General features: G+C 48.0%; 1 protein-coding gene across 26 annotated transcripts in view; it reads left to right on the top strand.

The window, feature by feature from the left end:
- Positions 1–23,617, top strand: part of LOC105467114 (solute carrier family 25 member 48) — an 80,013-nt gene that overhangs the window by 35,027 nt on the left and 21,369 nt on the right. For 10 of the 26 annotated variants that reach the window (XM_071098419.1, XM_071098414.1, XM_071098410.1 and 7 more), the window contains exons 5-12: positions 2,778–3,035; positions 5,439–5,596; positions 11,354–11,483; positions 12,167–12,305; positions 14,596–14,684; positions 15,010–15,116; positions 15,932–19,011; positions 19,394–22,639. In XM_071098419.1, coding sequence (XP_070954520.1) covers positions 2,778–3,035; positions 5,439–5,596; positions 11,354–11,476 — 539 coding nt within the window. In that variant the 3' untranslated portion in view covers positions 11,477–11,483; positions 12,167–12,305; positions 14,596–14,684; ... (1 more) ...; positions 15,932–19,011; positions 19,394–22,639. Of the gene's footprint in view, positions 1–2,777; positions 3,036–5,438; positions 6,524–9,100; positions 11,484–12,166; positions 12,306–13,201; positions 13,399–14,595; positions 14,989–15,009; positions 15,117–15,931; positions 19,012–19,393; positions 22,640–23,617 lie in introns of those variants that run through there. The other 16 variants (XM_071098405.1, XM_071098407.1, XM_071098424.1 and 13 more) reach the window with 16 other exon arrangements.

The following is a 23,617-nucleotide window of genomic DNA, read 5'->3' as shown; positions in this document are numbered from 1 at the left end:
TATACGTTGGGACAATGACATCTATTCTGTCTAATGGCAAAATTTCCTCAGATGAACCAGGCAGTAGCACCGTGGATTTGGAAGAGGAAGGCATGCCTAGTGATCTCTCAGTGGGCTTTCAAAGGCCATCATGTCTGATCTTGCTCAGAGGGGCCTTGTGCCCCCAACGGTGGCTACCACCCCGGCTCACCTCCTATGGGATCCACTGTGGAAGAAGTTGGCTCCTGCCCACACTGAAGTTGGCCTAATGGTTATGGCAGGGATTCACTCCCTTCCCCACTGGCAGATGGAAAATACAGCATGGGTTTGTTCAAGCACACTTCCCAGGCACACAGAAGCCTCCCCCTCAACCTCACCTGCTTCTGGGATGAGTTAAAGTACAGATTGCACTTTATTCTCCAGTCTCCAGACTGTGGAGTCATGAAGCTGAATGCTCCTAACATTTCTGCTGGTAAAGATGGACTGTTTGGGGGACTTGGACATTGACCTATATGATGAAAGCCGTCTGCCTGTTTACCAGCATGTGTAAAACCAAACTGAAACACTGTACAGAGAATTAAACTCAGGTGGCAAAATAGGCTTGTGGTCACAGACAAACTTTATTCTATTTCTTTCCTGGTCATGTCACATTATGTTATTTCCTGGAGAAGGGAAAGTTAAGAACAAGAGCCTACTTTATCTGCACTGGGTCTGGAAGGTCTGTCTGGTCATGAATCAAAGCCTCATAGCAGAGAAGGATCCATAGCAGAGAAGACAAGCATCAGAGCAGGAGATGGGTAGCAAATGAGAGAGAGGCAGAGTCTCTGCTGGCTATGTGCACGCCTAGAAGAACCTGGAGACAACCCCTGAGCTGCCAGCATAGACTACTGAGGTTAGACAAGAAGATAGAAGCCCTGGGTCCCAGGACTTTGGGGTCCAAGAGCCCCAGTTCTGCCCTACAACTGTTTAGGGCACAGCGTGGCCAGGGCTGGAGTAAGTCACTGAGAATATACCCAGCTCTCCAACCTGTGGGTCCTGCCACCAATTCATGTCAGCAACTTTGGTCTCAGTTGATAGCTCATTAAGCCCCTACAATGTTCAAATCACCATGCTGGACACTGTACATGTATTACTTTATGTGCACTCATGACAACCTCTCCCTCTTTTAACGTAAGGAAATGGGCTGAAAATGCTGACTTGCCAAGGTAAATTTCGAATTATTTCCAAATAATTTTTTAAAAATTATTGATTTTATTTTTATAAAATTATAAATATTAAATTATAGATTTTAAATTTTATATATAATTTATAAATTATTTTCTTTTTTATTGTGCTTAACTTTTATTTTCTTTTTTTTAATGATACTTTAAGTTCTAGGGTACATGTGCACAACGTGCAGGTTTGTTACATGTGTATACATGTGCCATGTTGGTGTGCTGCACTCATTAACTCATCATTTACATTAGGTATATCTCCTAATGCTATCCCTCCCTCCTCTCCCCATACCATGACAGTCCCTGGTGTGTGATGTTCCCCTTCCTGTATCCAAGTGTTCTCATTGTTCAATTCCCACCTGTGAGTGAGAACATGCAATGTTTGGTTTTTTGCCCTTGCGATAGTTTGCTGAGAATGATGGTTTCCAGCTTCATCTGTGTCCCTACAAAGGACATGAACTCATCCTTTTTTATGGCTGCATAGTATTCCATGGTGTATATGTGCCACATTTTGTTAATCCAGTCAGTCTATCACTGATGGACATTTGGATTTGTTCCAAGTCTTTGCTATTGTGACTAGTGCCGCAGTAAACATACGTGTGCATGTGTCTTTATAGCAGCATGATTTATAATCCTTTGGGTATATACCCAGTAATGGGATGGCTGGGCCAAATGGTATTTCTAGTTCTAGATCCTTGAGGAATCGCCACACTGTCTTCCACAATGGTTGAACTAGTTTACAGTCCCACCAACAGTGTAAAAGTTCCTATTCCTCCACATCCTCTCCAGCACCTGTTGTTTCCTGACTTTTTAATGATCGCCATTCTAACTGGTGTGAGATGGTATCTCACTGTGGTTTTGATTTGCGTTTCTCTGATGGCGAGTGATGATGAGCATTTTTTCATGTGTCTGTTGGCTGCATAAATGTCTTCTTTTGAGAAGTGTCTGTTCATATCCTTAGCCTACTTTTTGATGAGATTGTTTGTTTTTTCTTGTAAATTTGAGTTCTTTGTAGATATTTTTATAAAATTATAGATTTTAAATTTTATGTATAATTTATAAATTATTTTCAATAAGCAGTAGAGCTAGGATTTGCAGCCAGGACAGTCTGGCTCCAAATCTCATATACATTTTGCCCCGCCACACTGTGCATAAGTGTGTACACAGACACATACACACATACACACACACACACGCATGCACGCGCGCGCGCACACACACACACACACACACACACAGCATGTTGGATTTTCTAGCTTCAAAAAAGAGCTTAGTGTGGCTTGTCATAATTGATTCTAGACATTCTGAAGTCACATCTGCTTCGAAAGAAGTAGTGGTATTGACCTAAAGTAACTGGTGTTCTATCATGTGGCTGAGATTATCCCCAGTCTGGCTGTGTATATTGGCAGGGGCTCTTGTTGGGACCTCAGTATCCTGGTTTGAGCTGCCAAGGTCAGATTTGGTAAAAGTTGATGGGCTACATGAGAGGGAACTGTCAAAGGGCTGGGCTGGCTCCAGTGTCAGGGAATGTCCAGTCTCTTACGCCCTGGGTCACTTGCCACCTTCTCTCCCCTGTCTTTGCAGCCAACCTCGGTTTGAAGTCCAAGGCAGTGGCTCCTGTGGAGCAGCCAGCATACCAGGGGCCCGTGCACTGCATTACAACCATTGTGAGGAATGAGGGCCTGGCAGGGCTGTACCGGGGGGCCAGTGCCATGCTGCTAAGGGATGTCCCAGGCTATTGCCTCTACTTCATCCCCTACGTGTTCCTGAGTGAATGGATCACACCTGAGGCCTGCACAGGCCCCAGCCCCTGTGCCGTGTGGCTGGCGGGCGGCATGGCAGGTAAGAGCAGCAGCAGCTGGAGCCGTACCCCTGTGCAGGCCATGGCAGTGGGACAGCTGGGGAACTGCCATGCCCTTCTCAGCCCAGGGGGAGGGCAGGACACATTTAGGTACTCACCCAATAATTATTTGTTAGGTACCTACTGTGTCCCTGGTCCTCTCCCACCTCAGCCTCATCCCTTTTCCTATGCAGCTATGAGAATGGCAGTTCCCATTTGAACCCATTTGACTTTAAGGCAATGGATATATTTTGAACACATACTCTGTGTCAGGCATTGCTAAGCTTTGGAAAGGAAATCCATGATCATGGTTCAGTTTATTAAATGCAACCTTTGTGATGTAAGGATGCCATTAGTTCTACAAGGCAGGAATCAGTCTCCCCATTTCACAGATGAGAAAACTCAGGTCCAGAAATGTTAAGTAGCCAATCCCAGGTCACACAGCTGGTGCTGACAGTATAGCAGGGACTCTGCAGCCAGAAAGATTTAAGTTCAAATCCACACTTCATCATTTTGTGACCATGGCCTGGCTGCTTAACCTCCCTGCTCAGAATCCTGCACCACATCCCTCTTTCATTTAAGGTAAAAGTTGACATCCTTGCAATGGTTTTCCAGGCTCTCAGTGATCTAGCTCCCTGTTCCCCACCCACCTCACTTCTACTCCTCTCCCCTTCCTCACTTTCTCCAGTCACACTCGTCTCTGCTGCAACTTGACCATGCCTGGCCCTTCCCCGACCACAAGGCCTTTGTACCTGCTACTCACACCTCCTGAATTTAACAATGTGGAGGCCACTGGGGATTTTGGTAAGGGCCATTTGATGGAGAGAAGGGTGTAAAAACCTGATGGAGTGGGCTCAAGAAAGAATGGGATGAAGGATATTGGTGCACCCAAGTATACACAACTCTTCTGAGGGTTCTGCTATGCTGTAATGAGGAACAGAGAAACAGAGCCATAGCCAGAAGGGTTATGGAAGTCAAGAGAGGATGCTTTTTAAGAAGGCTGGCATCATGGCATGTTTGATGTGATGGGAAAGATCTAACAGAAAGAAGAAAATCATGAATCCTTCTCCTCCTCCCTCTCCTCCTCCTCCCTCTCCTCCTCCTCCCTCTCCTCCTCCTTCTCTACCCCCTCCTCCTACTTCTCTTTCCCCCTCCCCCTCTCCTCCTCCTCCTCCTCCCTCTCTTTCTCCTCCTCATCATCACAATTTGCCATGCTGTCAGCTCATAGCGAACACATAATGAAGCTGATGTCTTAGCCACCTAACTACAGTTTCACCTTCTGGCCTCCAGGTGCCTGTGCTCATGCCCAGCTACTAGTAAGAGCTCAGTCAGTACCGACTGGCAGAGAAGACTGCAAGGCCCCATCTGCTCTCACTTCTGCAGAGAGCAGGTGTGAATGGCCTGGCAGGCAAATCCCGTTTTGTGATGCCCTTTCCCATGGGCGGAGGGACAAGGGAGTGCACCAGGGCAGTACCTGGGGAAGTGGTCCCATTGTCCAGGCAGAAGGCACAGGTTTAGAGAGGCTCTTGGAGGACCAAGGGCAGGAGGCTGAGGGGACCAGAGGCCAGGATAGGCCAAGGGCCAAGGGCAGTCTAAGGTCTCCTTTGGGAGCTACTGGGCAGCAATTACAAAACCATGCAAACCAGTTGCCCTGGACTTTAACATCAATTTGTTTTTCTCTCCTCATCTAGGAATATACGAATTTCTGTGTTTATATAATAACGTGGCATTGTTTTCCTAGAATTCCTTACCTGAGCATATCCCATGAGGATGACCTGGCGGCACGTGATCCCAAGGCTTCTATTCCACATACTTGAAAAAGAAAAGAGATTTTTCAAAAAGCTGTCCCTGCTGTGTTTTTGCAGCCCCCAGGCTGGCCCTTCCTTGGTGAGCAGCCTGTCTGCATGTGTTTGTTTAGCTTCTCTGGGTTCAGAGTAAATCCTGCCCTCAGCGAGCTGCAAACCTTCAGCCTCATGCCTCACCCTGGGCTCCCTTCTGGTGCCCCGGGAAGGTGCTGCCAAGTACCTGTGGAGCCTGTTACTCTTTCTCCAATAAAAACTGCTAATAAAGACAGCCACGTCTCGAGCACTGGCTGTGGACTGGCACTGTGCTCAGTGCTTCACGTTCATCAATTCATTTGGCCCTCAAAACAGCCCCACAACGATAGGTACTGCCACCCCATTTTATAGACGAGAAGCCCGAGGCTTAGAGAAGGGAGGAAACTTTTGCCAAGTCTCACAGCAAGTGGCAAGCGAGAATCAGAAACAAACTTTGCGGGTTCTACTCCTGAGCTCTGTCCCTTCTCCCGGTTTAATGAATCTCTAAATGGTAGAAATCCGCAAGGAGCCAGGCCCCTCCAGATCCTAAGGAGCCAGCCCCTGACACCTGTTTCTTTCTCTTTGCAGGAGCAATTTCTTGGGGGACAGCGACTCCTATGGATGTTGTGAAAAGTCGACTCCAAGCTGATGGGGTTTATTTAAACAAATATAAAGGTGTCCTGGATTGTATCTCCCAGAGTTACCAGAAGGAAGGTCTTAAAGTAAGCCCACAGCAGGCCTGCGGGGTCAGTGTCAGTTCCTGGAAGGTGATTCACACATTTAGGGGGATGTGGGACTACAGAGAAGGGAATCAGGAGATCAGGCAGCTGCCGGTGATTATGTGTCAGGTGCCACAAGCGGGTGCTTTGTCAAGCACTTCACCTAGGTGGTCTTTTCACATGGCCAGTGGAGGAGGTAGATATGTGACCTACCTGACAGAGGTTCAGAGAGGGCTGGTAATCTGCTTGCAGCCACACAGCTGGTCCATGGTGGCGCCTAGGCCTGGTCTACATCTGTCTGTCACCACAGTTTGCCTTCTCATCAAGATAGGTTGGGTAGTCCTTCCTCACTCATGGCTCAGTGCCTTCCCCACCCCTCCTCCTGGTGGGAATTGCCAGAGCCGCCTTGCCTCCTTCCTGTCCTCAGTCAGCTCATTTCACCAGCTCCAGGCCCTGTGAACTGTCTTCTGCTCTCCCACCTAAGCCCTGACCCCAGACCTCTGATCTCGGCTGAGGAGGCAGCCTCCGACCCATTTCCATTGGCTGTGTCTCCTCTGTTCTTCCTACAGCTCAAGAGCTTAACCTAACACACACCCCTTCCTACCACCTGAAAAGGTGCTGCCCCAGGATAGACCAGACTTCCATGTCCAGTGTCCAAGGTTATAAACAGATTCATCACCCTCCGGAGAAACCATCCTGCTGGCTCTTTCTTGCACGGGCTCCTTGCTTTCTTGGTGTGGCTCTTAGAGTCAGCAGATGTGGGTTCAAAGTCAGATGTAGCTACTGTGAGCTGGCAGGATCCGAGCAAGCAGCTTCATGTCTCAGGGCCTCAGTTTCTTCTAGAATGATCATCCCTTCCATGAAGCGTGGGGCATTTGTGGGTTAATACAAAAAGCACTCCATTCAATATGTAACCCATAGGGAAGAGTTAACCCTTTCTCATTTGCATTAGTATGATCAGTATTGATTTTATTAGCACCAGCGTTACCCCAGAGCTCTGGGTCCTTTCTCACATGGCTGCCCCACCCCAGGCCCTGCCAGATGAGTCTACCCATCCTTCCAGGCCCAGTGCAGTCCACCAGCCTCCCCAGGATCCATGTCCTTGGCTTGCTTCTCCTGTACCTCTCTCAAGGTGCTTCTCACACACCACCATGGGTGACAGCTATTTCTATACCTGCCCCTCCTCTGCCTCTTACAGCAAGTTTTCCAAGGTCCTGTTTTACTCTCTCCCCCAACTTGGGAAAGACGCAGAGTTGGGATGACCCAGTGTTGTGGTAAATAACTAACATGCCACATGAGAGGGGCAAGATCCAAAAGCTAGATCAAAGGGCCACATCTAAAGGACAGACCTACCAGAAGTCACTGTAAAGTCCAGCCCTTAGTATTCAATCATGGATCAATCATCTGTGTAAAGGATGGGGCAATCTGATTTGATGAAGGCTCCTAAGGAAAAATGCCTGAGTGCTTTAGTTTTCAAATGCTTAGAGCAACTAGTATGTGGTAGGCACAGTTCTAGGAGCTGGGGACAGAGCAGTAAACTAAAGAGAAAAAGCCCATGCTCTGATCAGCTAATGTGCAGTGAGCCAACAGTGAGACCTGTCCCAAGGTTGCATTAATAGAAGTATAGTGGGTAGAATACAGGAGGTGGAGGCCTCTGCCCTGACCAGATTACAGCTGAAATGATGCATCCACCTTTGGTCACTGCCCATTAAGCAAGACCCTAGTGGTGCCCTGGGAATGAAGAGCAGGATATCATAGTGTGTGAGGAAAGGCTGGACCCTGGTTAGTATAAGAAGATGTGATAAGGAGGGAACTTGAGTTCTATCTTTATGTTTTAAGGATGGATAAACTCAGAGCTTTACTATTCTCATTATTTTAAATTCCTTTTTAAAATTTTTAACAAGAGCTGCTCTGACAGAAGGGTGAAGCCCAGCCCTGGTGCGGCCTCAATTATCTTTTGTATCTTTTTTTCTTCTTCTTCTTTTTTTTTTTTAGTAGAAGTACAGTTTGTGATTCAGCCAATGAGTACAGAAGGATATAAAAGTGTTTCAAATGGATGATTCATTTTTATCTGAGATGTTTTTATCTACTTCCCCAAATATTAATGTGTCATAATTTATAAAAAGTCTGTAGAGGCAAAATATATTGCTGATATTATTTCCTGCAAAAATTACTGTGCTCTTTAAAAAATGAAGTCCTGGAAGTCAGCTAAGTTCAGATGATTGGTTTCTTAATTTTGATAGCATTTGGTCCTCACTGTTGGTTCAGAGACAGGTTTTAAGTCAAGATAACAATACTCAGCTTGAGTAACCACTGCGTGATCAGATGGTTCAAGGTTAATTGTTTAAAATTTGTATCAATTGGTCAAAAATTGGTAATGTATGAACATAGGAAGCTTCCAAAACTACCTGAGGATATACTGTGTCAATGCCCTGCCTGTGGTCCCTGTCCTCACTCAAAGGCAATTACCATAAAGTTTCTTGTGATACATTTCAAAAACATTTACAGTGTATATAAGAATATATGTGTATGTACCTATCTATGTATGCTTGTATATGTGACTGTTTACTTATGAGTATAAATAGTAACATCAACAAAAACAACAACACCCTCTAGAACAATCAGGTTGTCTCAAAGGCAGTTTTCTGGCAGCGGCAGGAGGAGGAGGTAGAGAGGATTCCCCGGTGCCCCAGGGATGGCTCCAGTTCCCGGCTGGCTTGGGCTCTGGCCATATGGAGCACCCCTCCCCAAGCATTCTTGACCGTGGCTCGCAGAGGCAGAGTGCAGGGCCCCAAGTCCATCATCATCCAATCTGTTCTCACCTTCCTATGGAAGAAGAAGTTTGTGACAGGAAAGAATTAGAAAGGCATTAATAATGATGATGGCGACCAATTTGAGTAGCTCTTTGTAACCCACTTAGGGATGATCAGTGGCATAGCCTTCGTGGTGGGGAAAATCAAAAGTCCATGGACTTGTCGAGGCATCTCCAAGTAGAAACAGAAGAAAAATCTGGTAGTTTTGGAGCGATTCTCTGCCCACTGTTAGGGTTGTCTTGGGCTACATGGACCATAGCTCTGACTTGGAGAGTTGCCATCTGAAATAACGAGGCTGGTGAAGCACCTTGGTATTCTTGGCTCCATGGAAGCAGCTGCTGTGGCAGTGAGATGAGGCTGAATGGCAGACAGAGGGGGCATTTGTAGGTAGACAGCTTCCGGAGGCACCAGGGCCAGCTGCCCTGGGTTGCTGTCCCTGGGGAATCTGGAGCCTCCCTCTTGCTCCAGGTACCCTGAACTACAGCCACCAGGACTCTTCCTTTCTCACGTCTAAAAGTTCATTTATTCATTCATTCATTTACTCATCCATCCATCCATTCACTGATTCATTTAATGTGTTTATGGAAGGTCTACTCTGGGCTAAGCGCTCGCAGGTGCTGGGGTTTCAGAGGCAAACCATCCACACAGCCCTGCATTCACTGTCCTGACTGTGGTTGCTAATCCCACTCCCACCCCTGTTGTCTGTCCTTCCTGACAGGTAAGTCAGGGACACTTGGAGAACAGTGTGAGGAGTGCTGCGATGGGGAGATACTGAGTGCACAGAAGGTGAGGGGCCATCATCCACCTGGGGGTGGCCATGGCGACACTGCCAGGCTGCAAGCCAGGCCTGGGAAGCACTCCAGGCAGAGGGTACCAGAAGAGGCCCAGTGGAGGAAAAAGTCTGACCCCTTAAAGGAATGACAGGCCGTTAACCTGCCCAGGGTGTCAGCTGTGAGAGGCCGCGCAGAGAAAGTGCAAGGGAGAGTATGTGGGTCCTTGCAAGCCAGGAAACGGTATGGACCTGACCCTAGCCCATAGGGAGCCACTGAGGCTTTGTAGGGTGGGAGTGAGGGGGACTCGGTCTGGAGGTCATATGCTCTGACAGCTCTAGGTAAAAGCTGGCAGGTCTGCACTTTGTTTGCCTTCTGTGGGCTCCGCAGCAGAGCAGGCCACAGCTGCTGGAGGGAGGGCTGTCTGCTTGTCTGAAGTGACTCACAGCTCCTGCAGAGCCTGGTGCTGTGGGACAGAAGGCTCACACTCCAAGCCGGGCCATGGCTGCCTCCACCTTGCAGAGCAGAGCCAAGCCCAGACCCACAGGGCAACCTCTGTGGGCACCGGCATGGAATTTTCCTCTCGGAGTTTGACCCAGTTCCTGGCTGTTATTCAGTCACTCTGGATGAGCCTGTGGAATTCCAGAAAGGTCAGACATCAGAGAAGAGTGTTAATATTACCAGGATCTCACTGCTTGAACAGCTCGAGGGCTTGGCTGAGCCACTTGTTCATCTCTAGGGATCCTTGTCCATTAGCCCCGTCCCTAGGGCCATGTTGCACCCTGGAGGCTGCTGCAAAGTGCAAGCACCTCTCCTGAAGGAAGGTCACCTGATATCCTAGCCAGTGACAGAGGCCTGCACCAACTCTGATACCACAGTGCCCAGAGACTGAGGAAACTGGGGAAACCCAAAGGGTTGGTTTCTACTTTTACAAAATGACCAGTTATGTTTCTTAAACTTAGAAAATTATACAGGAATCCGAGTAGGTTTCTATCTGTGCCTGACAGTTCTCAAGTCATTTATATTTGTGTGAGAACTTGCTTTTAGATGGTCATTACTTACCAGAGGATGTATAAAAGGCCAGCTCCTCCCCACGGTCCCTCTCGCCAAAGCTCTTATCTGTTCTCATTTTCTGGGTCATGTTGTTATTGTTCCTAAACGGGCCTTATCTCTGCTAATAGGTTATCACTGCTTGAGAGTTGGAATCACATCACATTTATGAGCTGACACCCAACACCAAGCAAAAAGATTGAGGGAGGAAAGGAAGATCATAGGCCATGTTTGGGAAGCATCACATAATACTCCCTGGGGATGGAAGACAAATGCAGGTGTCATGGAGCAGCAAAGGCAGAGTTCAGCAGCTCAGCAGCACGGGCCATTCTTCCCGAGCATGCATCCTAGTGCTGGAGGTTGAGTCCTATTCCCTATTAGGTGATAGACTATTAATAAGAACAAGGAGGGTGATGATGATAATCAGCAGTTAACACATGCTTATACTATATGCCAGGCACCGTGCAAGTGCTTGAAAAGCCTCATCTCATTTAGTCCCTCCAACATTCTTATCAGGTTGATTCTATCATTACTCCCCTCTTACAGTTGGGAAAAATGAGTTCCAGAGAGTTTGCCATTGGCCCAAGTGACAAACTGTGCCTCAACCTCAATGGCAAAGCTGTGCCTCAACTCCACGTCTGCAGAGTCTTAAGCACAGTTCGAGTTCCGTTCTCTGCCACTTTGGGGATGTCCTGTGAAGCCCCTGCTACAGTGATTGGGCATGGCTGGGTGCTCTACTTAGGGCTTCTAGATTCTGGAGGAGAGAGAGAGAGAGAGAGAGAGAGAGAGAGAGAGAGAGAGAGAGAGAGAGAGACAGTGTGTGTATGCATATGAGAGAAGAAGAGAGAGAGAGGGGGAGAGAGGGCAATTTAAAAAGCATATGTAGGTGTTTGCCTGGCCCAAGAGCTTACCTATAGTATTTAGTGCATGTGTATCAGGGTCTGGCAGGAAAAGCACCATCAGGCATGACACGGGTCAGGGCAGGGCATGACTGGGACTTCCCTTTGTGGTCTCTGCCTACACAGGTCCTTTGGGCTGTGGCTGGGAACGGGGCCTGGGCAGGCAGCACCACGAGCTGTTCTCTGCCCCTCCTTAGTGGCCCTGCGGAGGTGTGGCTCAGTCTCCTGCAATAACTGGGCCCCTGTGCAAAGGTGTTTTTCAGAGGCATCACTGTGAACGCGGTGCGGGGCTTCCCCATGAGCGCGGCCATGTTCCTTGGGTACGAGCTGTCGCTGCAGGCTATCCGCGGGGACCACGCAGTGACGAGTCCATGAGCGCCAGGTCAGTGTGCTTCCATCCCAGCTAATTGTACCTCTCAGGAACTTGAAACTCTTTTTTTTTTTTTTGGTCGTGAGAATGTTGTGGCCTTCTGAAATGTCCTGTGGTTTATCACATATCTTATCTGTGGTAAGCTGGGGCTAGAGCTGCCACCCTTCTTGTCATCAAACAGCAGTTGGGAAATGCCCACCAGTGACTGGTGGTGTGCTGGGTCCCCAGGGACCGAGTCTGGCACAGAGTATACCTGTTTCCAGGCAGTTCGCCTCTCCATTTTCCCATCCAGTAGCTTCAACAGCCCTTGCAGAGAAGCACTTTTACCTTCACCATGCAGACGCAATGACCCAGGCTCACAAGTGAGGACTGCAACCAGGATACCTGCAGGGGGGCACCGTCTCCCCACCTCCCTACTGAACTGCAGGGCCTGACTTGAGAGCCACCCACAGGCTCCCAGAGCCCTAGAGGACAGGTCTCTGCCACCATTCTTTGCCTCCCATACCCTCTTTTTCTTTCTCATTGCAGAAAGATCACTGTAGCCTGAGGACTCTTCTAAAGACAGAAATCTGACTCCCATGCTCACATGCCCTCCTTGGCTCCCCATTGCCCTCTAGATAAAGCCCTCACCCTGCTTCTGCTGGCCTCACCCTTCACCACTGTTCTGAATGTTCCGCCCTCTCTCTCGCCCCTAGGTCTTTGCTCAGGCTGTCCCCTCTGCCTGACATCCTCTTCTCGCTCCTTTCCCACTTGTCCTTGGCTTCACCAGCTCTTTGTCATCCAGGCTGTAGAAGTCTCCTCCTTCCGGATTGCCGGCTTGCTTTCTCAGCTGGGGTGAGTCGCGCCTTCTGCAGACCATCCCCCACCCCCACCCACACTGCATCCTAAATGCCAGAGGACGCCCTCACTCCCCAGGCGGGGCTGCCGTGCTGTCCCTACGTTTGCACTAATGGTGCCTGGCACAGAGCCCGGCACACAAAGGACCACTCAGCAGTGTCGTCGGATGGGTGGATGACCAACCCCCATATTCCCTCAGGCCTCCTCTTCCTCCCTGAGCTTTTTCTTCCTCATTGTCTGGCCCCACACTGGCTACCTGCAAAGCTCAGAAGACAAAGTGGGTGTGGACTGAACTTTCTAGTCAACTAAGAAGCCATTTGACATGAGTCTTGGTTAGCACAAATTCTCCTAGGAAGGATGATCTTTGTCTATAAAACCTCACTGCTGCCTCCCCGTGTGAGCTGGCAGGGGTGTTCTCGGGACGGCAGAGCCCTGCTGGGATGCACGGGTGGTGCCAGAACCTGGACAAAGGGAGGGGGCCTGACCAACCAGGCTGACTGTAGTTAGCCCAGGACAAGCCCCAGAAGCTGGCTTCAAATAAAATGCTCTCCACTTTTTGCTAAAGCAGCAACATTCACTGCTTTTCTGGCTATTTGCCCTTTCTTATAAAAGGAAAAGGGTAGCAACACAGTTTGCATAATTCAACATCTTGAGTGAAGAGTTACAGCATTTGGGTGGCCTCCAGGACAGGGAAGGAGTTTGTCTTCTTCTTAAAGCTGTGCTCGGATATTGGCCATTTCCCCCTTTTCTCTCTTTAAGAGAAAAGTAATTTCTTAAACATCCTATAATAAAAGTCATGCATTTTTATTGTAGAAAAAATAGAAAATTTAAATAAACAGAAAGAACAAAATAGTAAGACCTGTCATCACAAGACCTTGTTATTATTCTTCCAGATTTGTCTTCTGTGTATTTTCAAATTGGGATCCTACTCTACACAGTGTTTTACAGCCCTCTTTTCCCATTCAGTAGTTTGGGACCATTTTCCCATGTCATGAAATCTTCAGCTACAAGATGGTTTTAACGCCAAGACCTCCTAGATCCCAGAGTGGCCGGATGCCTGCCCAACCTGTCGCACCTGCCACTGCGACCACCCTCGTGATTAACTGCTTCAGTACAAAGAAGGAACTTTCTAGCAACCCAATCACGATTGTCCTGCATTTAGCCTTTCACAAGCAGTGACCAACGCAATTGGAAGCTTTTCTTTCTGAAAGCGCTCTTTCTTGCAAGGGGCATGGACGTCTGTCTCCCTCAACAGGGAGGACCGCTAAGGCAGGGAGGAGTTTGTTGCCTCCTGGTGGGAGAGTGAGGTTCCCAGCCACCGGTCTACAGATTCATCTTAAACAAGTCTTGCCCATGGCATTCAACTTCCTGTTCTAACCCCAAAACACCAAGGCCTGTTAACAAGACTGGATTTTAATTTACCAAGTAGCTCTGAGATTTGGGGCAGGCCATGCTCAGATAGCAGTCACACCCACTCTTTGAATGCCTCCCTCATTGTCTGGACCCAGGACAGAGTGAGATGACGTATATTAGAGATCTAGGGAGTCAAGCCGTCCCTAAGAAGTGGCAGGATGGGGACCATCTCGAGAGTTCCTGGGTACAGATGACAGGGATGACTTGAGAATTGTTTCTAAGAGCCTGCAGGGGATAGATCACCCAGCTCCCAGCAGCTGCCAGGTGCCTTCCAGCAACCAGGCACAGAGATCTCCCCCAGCGTCCCCAAGTCCCATGCGGGAAGATCAGTGACCTTTGGTGGTAGAAGTGGCATCCCGCCCACTCATCAGTGGCTGGTTCTCAAACTTGTCTGTGGCTCATGAATCCAACTCTGCCATCCACCTGTCCAAGACCAACCTCCAGAGCTTCCTGGAATAATGCTGGTCTGCCGTCTGTCCTGACACGCATGCTCCACTGGAATAATGCTGGTCTGCCCTCTGTCCTGACACGCATGCTCCACTGGAATAATGCTGGTCTGCCCTCTGTCCTGACACGCATGCTCCACTGGAATAATGCTGGTCTGCCCTCTGTCCTGACACGCATGCTCCAGATCTCAGTAGCCTACTTGCAGTTTCAGGAAAACTGATTTTCAAGGAAAGAAGACATAGTCCTCTTATGATACCTTTTTTGAACATTTACAAATAGCCCCGGTAACCCTGAGAGCCTCTGCCACTCCGTACTTTGCCTCTTGGTGCTTCACAAACCCAGTCTCCAAATGGGTTGTTTGACCCCAAGATCCAAGATTTCAAGACTCCTGTTAGATGATGTTCTTGTCTCTCCTCCTTTTTCCCAGGGCCTCATCCCATTAACAGGTCAATGCTAACAGTGTCTGCAGAACCCATGGTGTGAATTTACTGAAGAGAAAGAAAGACTCTCCGCCAGGTGGGCTTTCAGCCAAGCAGGCTGTCCTCAGAACCCCTTCCTTCCTTCACAATTGCAAGCATTCTGATCCCCACCCCAGCTGGGGCAGCGGAGCTCCTGCCTTGGAGGGATTCAACTGACCATTGGTCAACTGATCACCAACTATTTCAGCTTTGGACTTGCACCTGGTAACAAAAAAACGAACAGAACAAAACAAAACTGGAGTAAAATAGATCCTCCCCCCATGGCCATTGTAAAGTCACTGTGAATTCATGGAAGAGGTGGAGTTGGCTCTAAGTTTCAAAATAAAAGCATTAAAAACTTCTTCACATTGTTTCTCTGTCAGATGCCCCTGCCTGGCTTCCAAGAGGCTCCTGGCCACTGTCATTCCTCTCGCTCTGTTCAGGCCTCTGTGGATGTTGCAGGCCCAGAGGGAAACCCCCCTCCACACAGGTGAGGCGAGAAACTGAGCAGGGGCAGCCTGGCTTCTTTTTTCCCAGATGCCTCAGGTCGGCAGGGAGGGCATAGCCGTTGAAAAGGGTGATGAGGGACAGAAACCTTCTAGGGGTTCTCCCACCCTGAGCAGTGGCACACGTTGGTGACTTGCTTCAGGCAGGCTGGCCCTGGGCTTGGTTGGGGTGGGCACTCTCTGGGCCTTATTTTTACATGGAGAACAAAACAAAACAAAACAAAATACTTGATCCACAGTCTGGTTTCCAGAGTGACTTCATTGTTCTAAATTTTATTCCTTACTAGAGCTGCATGGGGAGGCCATTGCTATTTTGCTGTTATGTGGCTTGTGTCCCTGCAGCCTCTCCCAATTCTGTGCCCACAACAAGCATTCCTAGTCAATCATAGAGCCCTTTCTTGATGAGCCGAGTGGCGCCTCAGAGTCTTTCTCAGCACAGTGCCCCGGCAGCCACCACCAGCTGCGCAGAACTGCCATACGAAATGAATCTATTTGCCATCCCTGGCTTACATCCCAGTGAAGGAAATGTCCTCAAATTTGTTCTTTTTTTCTTTCCCTTGAAAAGGTCTTCCTTGGTTTCTCCACTACCCTGTTCCCCCACCACCCCCTGCCTTTGAGTGATTTGGGCCATGACTCGGAAAAATCTCTGCCTTACTAGACCTAAGACCAAAGCAATGCTATGGTGCAAAAGAGTTGAAAGTGTTCTGTCTCTTCGGTGTGAAACCTGTTACTGGAGCGGAGGGTTCCCTGCTTGAAATAAAACCCTCAGCATGCCCTCCTCAATCTTTCTCCTTCACAGCCCCTGGGACTGCAGGGTCCCCTGGGGATCTCTGCAGGTTACAGTTCAAGCTGCCCACCCTCCTGCAGTGGGACATTCATTCATTTGTTCAGTCATCAAACATTTGCCGAGCAGATGCTGACCTCGGTGCTGGGGACAGCCATGAGGGACTTCAGTGGCACGTCATTCTGGTGCAGTGGAGAGGCTCTACTGATAGGAAGAGACCAGCCTGCCTGTCTGCTCCAGCATCACTGGGCCTGGGCGGGCATGGAGGATGTGAGTGAAGAGATGCTTCTGGCACCTGGTTCATCCCTGGGTAGGCTTAAAGTCTCTGCTCTAACACATCCTAGAATGTGTTTCTTAAGTCTGCCTCAACTGGACCATTTCCTGGTGCTAGGTATGCTTGCACAGTTTGATTAGAAGTAGTGCTGTGTCCACAAGGCCAACTAGGGTCTTCTACTGGGTGCTCCTGATGAGGCTGAGATGCAGCAACCACCTTCTTCAGGTGTCTGAGCCTTTCCTAGTTTCTATTAATCATCATGGCACCTCTTGATTGTAGGAGGAGGCAAGCAGAGAGAAGCATTGCTGATCTAGTTTACAGATGAAAAAACTGAGGCTCCAACATACCTGAGCCCCAGTTCAGGACTTTACCGCCAATCCCATTTGATAATCTTCCTGAGGCTACACTCCCCTGCTGTCCAACCCAGGGAACATCACCAGCAGCCACGATGATGGCTATTTTGAGGTGTAAAAAAGGACAAAGTTGTTGGGACACATAAGTATGGAGTCTGAAACTGCTAATGAAGGCCTCCCATCAACCACATCAGAACTGCCCTTCTGGACTCACCTCCCATTGCTCTGGTCCAGGTTCCCTGTGCTCCCATCATTTCCCCCATCCCATCCAGTGCCAGGCATATAATGGGCGTTTAAATGTTGCTTAAAGAGTTCCCAAGTGATCCAACAAGCCTGCTGGGCCAGCTGCTTGTCTGCCCAGCACCCTCCAGACTTCCCTGCCTCTGTGCTTTTCTTTAACCTATAGGACACTCTTATCCCCAGCATCACCAGGAACAGGAATGCTCCCTGTTTTCAACCCAGCTCAGGTGCTTTAAGCCTTTAGATGTTAGGGCTTCCTTGATTCTCTCTCTCTCTCCCCTAGCAGCATCCATGGCTCTTCCACCGACATGACCCCTCTGGCACTGTGTCCCTCCCTGTGCTACAGTCATGCCTGTGCACCCTCTGTTTCTCACTGGCCTGTGCCCATCTTCAGAGCCAGGGCTGAGTCTTCCCAATCCTTAGATTCAGCATAGCAGCAAGAATGAGCAGGGTTTAGAATAAAGGAAGCATAAATTAATGGGCAAAAATGCAAGCATGACCATGTTAACTGAGAATTGTTTGTAATAATGAAAATTGAGAAACTTTCCAAATGCCTGTCAATAGAAGAGGGGGTTAAACAAACAGCCACTAAAAAGAATGAGGTAGATCTTACATATATTGTCATGGAAATAGGTCAGCAACATTTTAAGTGCAGAAATGGAGGGGCAGAATAACATATATGATGTTATTCATTTTCATTTTAAAATGCATATCATATATGGGTAATTACATGGGCATTGAAAAATCCTTGAAGGGTACACACCAAATTTAATAGTGGCTATTTCTGGGATATGGGATTGGGAGAAGGCTTTCAGTTCCTACTTTGATGATGGTGATTTCTTTGTATATCACTATAATGATGGTGATTTGATGATGGTGATTACTGTAATGTTTTAATTTTTTTACAGCAAGCATATATTGTTTTTATAATATCTTAAAAGCACATCTTATTGCAGAGCTAGGGCTCCCTGCTGGGCACTTGTTTTTCAGGCTGCGGGCTGGCTCTGCCTCGCTGCCCAGCCTCAGCCCGGCTCTGAGTAACAGCCCCTCCCCTCCCTGCCCTCCTGCATGCTGGGCAGACACTGCCTCAGCACATCTTCTACACCCTCACTCTCACCCAGGAGCACCTGGGCTGCAATGAATTAAACTTGGCTTTAATGAAGAAACTCGGCTCCAACCCAAACAAACCTCTTGTGGTAGCCAGATCTGGGAGGCGTCAGCCAGCAACGGATCTACTTCCTCTTAGATTTTTCTGGAGAGGGCAATCTTGTGGAATAGTTGGGGCCAACAGCTTGTGAGTTTTCCTCCATCAACACATTATGCTTCTATTTAACCAAATATATGTGTGTGTGTGTGTGTGTGAGAGAGAGAGAGAGAGAGAGAGAGAGAGAGAGAGAGAGAGCGTGTAGTCTGTTCCCAGTGCTGTTACAGGCATTGGGTGACAATGGCAGGGACTCTGCCCTCAGAGAGCTTAGTACCAGGCATTAATTTCTGTGTCATGGTCAGGAAAGTCTTTAAACAAATGGAATCCTATTTTTAAGAAGGATGAAAACAAAACAGAATTCCAAGCCAAGCACCAGCTTTGGTGTCTGTGTCCTGGAGTTGGGGGGCTTCAAGGTTGGCCAATTTGCCTTACTAGGAACGATGAAAAGAAGAAAAAAAAACATTACCATTCAGCAGCCCCTTTCACTTCTGAAAATTATTAAGGGCCTCAAAGAACGTCTGCTTATATATTTACCAACATTTACTGGAAATTCAAACAATTTCAAAAATATTTATCCATTTAGGTATAATAATAAACCCATGACATTTTAACATAAATAACATTCTATGAAAATAATGATTCTTTCTAAACCAATGTAACTAACGAGAAGACTTGTGTTGTGTTCCCTTTTTGCAGCTAAGTCTGGCTTAAACAGAGAGCAATTGTGTTCCCCTCTCTCCTTTTGCTTTTAGTCAATGGGTTATCACTTGCAATATAGCCTTTGGGAAACTCCATTGTACACTTGTGAGAAATAAGATTGAAAAGAGCAGATAACATCTTAGTATTCTATGCAGGTAACATCTTAGTGTTCTATGAAAGTAGTTTTGACCTGTTTACACATATATTATGTATATATCCCTCACCCAAAGGCTGATACTCTTAGAACGGCCGCTTGGTGGCAGCAAAGGTCAACTAAACCCTCTGCAGGAGTCCGCGTCTGGGAGTGCACCACCTTGGCCCTGTGGTGAGAGCACCTGGACCCTGTGACACTTCTCTTCCTGTTTCCTGGGCATCACCATCTCCCTTGGTGTTGCCCTTTCCCTTCTCTGTGGTGGAAAGAACTTCACACTAGGGAGACCTTCCCCTTGGGTTCCAATTTCACGTGGGCCATCGGCTACCTGTGTGCTCTTGCAGGCATCCGTGCCCCCTGAGCCATCTGTAAAATGGCCACACTGGTCTCCCTTACCTCCTTTGCACGGCTTCCATAACAATCAAGTGCAAAAGTGTTTTTGTAAACTGTAAAGTGCAAAACATAGGGTTTGGAGGAAGCGGGGGGCGTGGTGTGATTTTTCTGGTTTCTGTTCTTTGCCTGCCGTCTCTGAATCTAGGTTGTTTGCTTTTTCCAGGAGGTAAACACAGGGTGACTAGTGTTCCCTGGGCCTCATCTCTGCATGTGAAGCCCTGAGAGCTGCAGATGTTTGGCCTTTGGACCTCCAAGTGGACATCAATCAGCAAGCGTGGGCCAGGATGGTGCAGACACTGACGTGGCCCTTCTGATGCCTGGGATGCCTCATGAGTCACTGGTTCAAGCCCTCCAAGGTCTGATCCCCAATGCCCACTCTGCTAGGCTGGCATCAAAGAGGTTTCCAAGAAATGTTTGGTCCAGAGAAGTCCAGACCATGAGCACCAGGGAGCCAGAAACCATCCAGTGAAACCGTCCATCCTCGCTCCTCTGGCTGAGGATGGGGAGGGGCCAGTGAGCTCTGGGCTCAGCCACTGCCTCCAGTCTCAAGTACCACGCCCCCGTGCCTCCCTTTCCTCTCAGCACCGACCAGGTTTCTCCCGGCTCCTGTGCACCGGTGGAACCCGAGGACAGCAGTAGCGCCTTCCTCAGCCGCACACTGAGTCCAGCGCGTGCTCCTCACTGCGCACTTATTAGTGTCTGTTGAGTGATTCAATCACATCCTCAGGTCTGCAGCAAACAAATGAAGGTTTCTTTATTTTTTGTTAACTAAATTGAGATTTTTTTTTCAAGTTGATGACAGAAAAAAATAATTTTGCCATTTCAGGGTAAAACTTCGAAATTTCAAGTTAAATGCCCAGTTCAAGATTTTTTCCTTCTCCACCTTCCCCTGGGGTTGACTTTAGATCTGGGAGGCTTGGGATTTAGGGAGAGGCTTCAGGGTTCTGGGAGGTGCTCTGTCTGTCCTACCCTGGTGTTCCTCCCGGCTAGTCCTGGGCGTGACTTTCCCTCCAGGGTGGCTTCTGTAGAAGCATCTTCAGTCCCATTTGGTCCCTGTCCTTGGTCTGAGCATGCCATATATGCCCATCCCAAGGTCTCTCCGGCCTTACCATCCTCCAAGACACATCAGTGCCCCTCTCTGCCCTGGGTGAAAATCTTTGGTTTCTCTGTTGAAACTATTCAGGGGGCTGCATCAAGCCCAGCTTCCTAGGGCCTGTGGGTGGTCCTCCCTATACCAAACCTTAGGTGTGGTGGCGAGAGGCATTCTCTTTTCATGTCATCTCCCAGGGCACTCAGGGAATCTGGCTCATGTGCCCTTTACTCTCGGTTTTCTACACGCCTCCCTCGCCCTCCCCAGGAGTGCTGCCCTCTTCCCCGAGGCTCTGCTGGGGGCCAGGCAGAGAGCTCTTCTCCAGGGAACTCGACAGCGTCTGCCATCATCCTCTCCTCTCTGACTTCTCTTCCATAGTCCAAGGAGTTACTTTCTATCCCAGGGCTAGGAGAGTTACCATTGGAAATTCTAAAGCCAAGAATTAACCTCTGTATCAATAACCTCTATACCAATAAGTGCAGAAAATACATCTGACATAGTCCAATCTCATTCAAGATAAAAGTGTTCAACAGACAAGAATAAAAGAGTTTTCTCAGTCTGATAATAAACATTTATGAAAAGTCCACAGCTCACATCATATTAATATTTAATCGTGAGCGACTGGATCCTTTCCCGCTAAAATCAGGAACAAAGCAAGAATATCTACTCTCATCACTTCTATTCAACATTGTATTGGAGGTTCTAGCCAGAAATTAGCCAAGAAAATGAAAGAAAAGGCATCCAAATTGGAAAAATGGAAGTAAATTACCTCTATTTACAGATAATATGATACAGTATAAAGAGGGATGGTTGCACAACCCTGCCAATGTACTAAAATCTATTGAATTATACTCTTCAAATGGATGAATTGTATTGCATATGGTATATGAAGCATATCTCAATGAAGCCATCTGTTTGTTGTTGTTGTTGTTTGTTTGTTTGTTTTTAAGATAGGATCTTGCTCTGTCACCCAGGCTGGAGTGTAGCAGTGCAGTCATGGCTCACTGCACACTCGACCTCCTAGGCTCAAGCGATCCTCCCATCTCAGACTCCAAGTAGCTGGGACTACAGTTGCACATCACCATACCCAACTAAGTTTTGTATTTTTCGTAGAGATTGGCTTTCACCATATTGACCAGGCGGATCTCAAATTCCTGGACTCAAGTGATCTGCCTGCGTCAGCCTCCCAAAGTGCCGGGATTTTAGGCATGAGCCACTGTGCCTGGCTAAAGCCATCTTTTTCAAGTGATAAAAATAAAGAATGAAGCCCTTTGGGTCCTCTTTGAGTTTCTGCTGAGGCCTCCCCTTGCAGAGAACGGGGAGTCTTGGTCTGGGGTCGATGAAGCAGGGTGACAATGTGACAATGAGAGGAGAGGAACTGTGAGGTTGAAACATCACAGCGTCTTCCTGCTTCAAACTGGATGGATGTACAGAGGGAGGGATGGATGGATAGATGGGCAAGCCAGCTTTATGGCTGGCCACATCTTGGCTTGGCTTTGGCCTGCAGTGTGTCCTTTGATCTGGAATCTACTGGAAACAACTCTGCCTGGGGCCTGGCAACCTGGAGAGGGTAGCAACTTCAGCACTTGCGAGCAACGTGCTTCTGGCCAAGTTATGCAACCTTGTTGGGCCTACTTATCTCATTTGTGCAGTGGGAAAAATTACATACAACAATTATATAAATATCTCATGGGGTTCTTGTGAGGATCCAACAGATATTCTACAAAATAGGCTTAGCAGAGTGCCTGGTACAGAGTGAACAATAAATGTTAGTTCTCCTTTCTCCAGGGTGACTTCTTGATGAATCTCAATTCTCCTGGCACAGAGAAGGTGATAATTATTGCACACTTCACTGTAAGTAAACCCTCCTTGGAGCTTGCCTGCAGGAGGGAACACTGCAGGTTATGTGACTTTTGCAGAAAAGCTGAGGGAAAGCACCAAGCTATGCTGGTGATTAATCTGCATCGGTGAGTGTAAGCTCGTCTCTGCCCATCTCCGGCAACATGTTGCATTTCCGAGTTGTGTTCTGAAACCATCACCAACCATCAGCATCTGTCCCTGCTGTGATCCTGCTTGGGCTGGTGTCTCCCCATGCTGCAGGTGGTAAACCACATTGTCACATGATTCAACTATGTCTGGGGCCAGTCATTCAGAAAACCCACATGGAGGAGAGGAGAAGAGAAGGTGTTGCAGTTGCGATCTGGAACTCCATGCAGCAGGCTGTCCAGGAAGCTGCAGAAACCTCTATCCCTCCTGGAGCCACCCAGCCCAGCCCCAGATAAAATGTCTTGGAGAGAGTGCCCCCCACCGCCTCCCTGGGTAAGTAGGGCATGAGCTAGAGAAAGGCTGTTTTGTTAATGCAGCTTACCAATTTCTTATCATTATTCTGAAATCCAAACAACTGTGAAAACTCAAGATTTGTTAGGACTTATTTGGCTGCAAAACTTGACCATTTCAGTGACTGCTGCAGGATTGATAGGTTTAATTATGGAACCTTGCCCCAGGCACTGCTGTGGGTGTTATGTAATATATGGCACATGGATTGTTTTAACTTTCTAAAAGGCTAAAAAGCTTGAATTCTGAAACCTATCTGACTCCCTAGGTTTCTGGATATGAGAGTGTGGACTGCAATTATGATGGGTCTGTTTTACCCTCAGGCTGTGGTTGGAAGAAGCACAGTGTACACCCTTATGCCCTTGGTATAAAGAGAATAATAAAGGGGCAGAATGCAAACAGCAAAGGGTTTGGAAGCAGAGACTAGGGGTGAATCCTTCTTCTAAATCTCACCACCTGTGGGATCTTGGGAAAGCCATCGAGACTTTCTAAGCTTTGGTTTCAGCATATATAGAACAAAAGCATGTAATAATAGAATCCACTTCCTACCATAACTAGGGGGTTAAGCAGTTAATTATTAAGCATTTATTCTGCATGCCCACATTCTTGAGCAGTCTCCCACTTCCAAACTGCTGCCTTCTCCTATTTCAGGCACACGGCCAATTTCTCAGGACCGTAGCCCTCTTAGCAGTGCTCCAGGGCTCCCTCCCTCAGACATGCCTTCAGCCTCCCCTAGCGGCAACCCTCAGACAGTCCCCACAGACATTCTTTGTAACTGCTCCCTGCAGCTTCCCCTGCAGCCCCAGCTACAGCCTCTGAGTCTGAGGGTCTGTATTCAGCATCAGGAGTCTTATCACTATAGGAGTCTCTGATCTATTCTTCCCCTTAACAACACTTGTAGCTTTCTTTGTTCTGAGCAGCAAGAGATGAGTAATTGCCTAGAGACCAGCTCCTGTCATTTTC

Source organism: Macaca nemestrina, chromosome 6 (genome assembly GCF_043159975.1).
Source record: "Macaca nemestrina isolate mMacNem1 chromosome 6, mMacNem.hap1, whole genome shotgun sequence".
Lineage (NCBI taxonomy): Eukaryota > Metazoa > Chordata > Mammalia > Primates > Cercopithecidae > Macaca > Macaca nemestrina.
The sequence above is the reverse complement of the archived record's forward strand: the minus strand, read 5'-3'. Positions and strand labels throughout refer to the sequence as shown.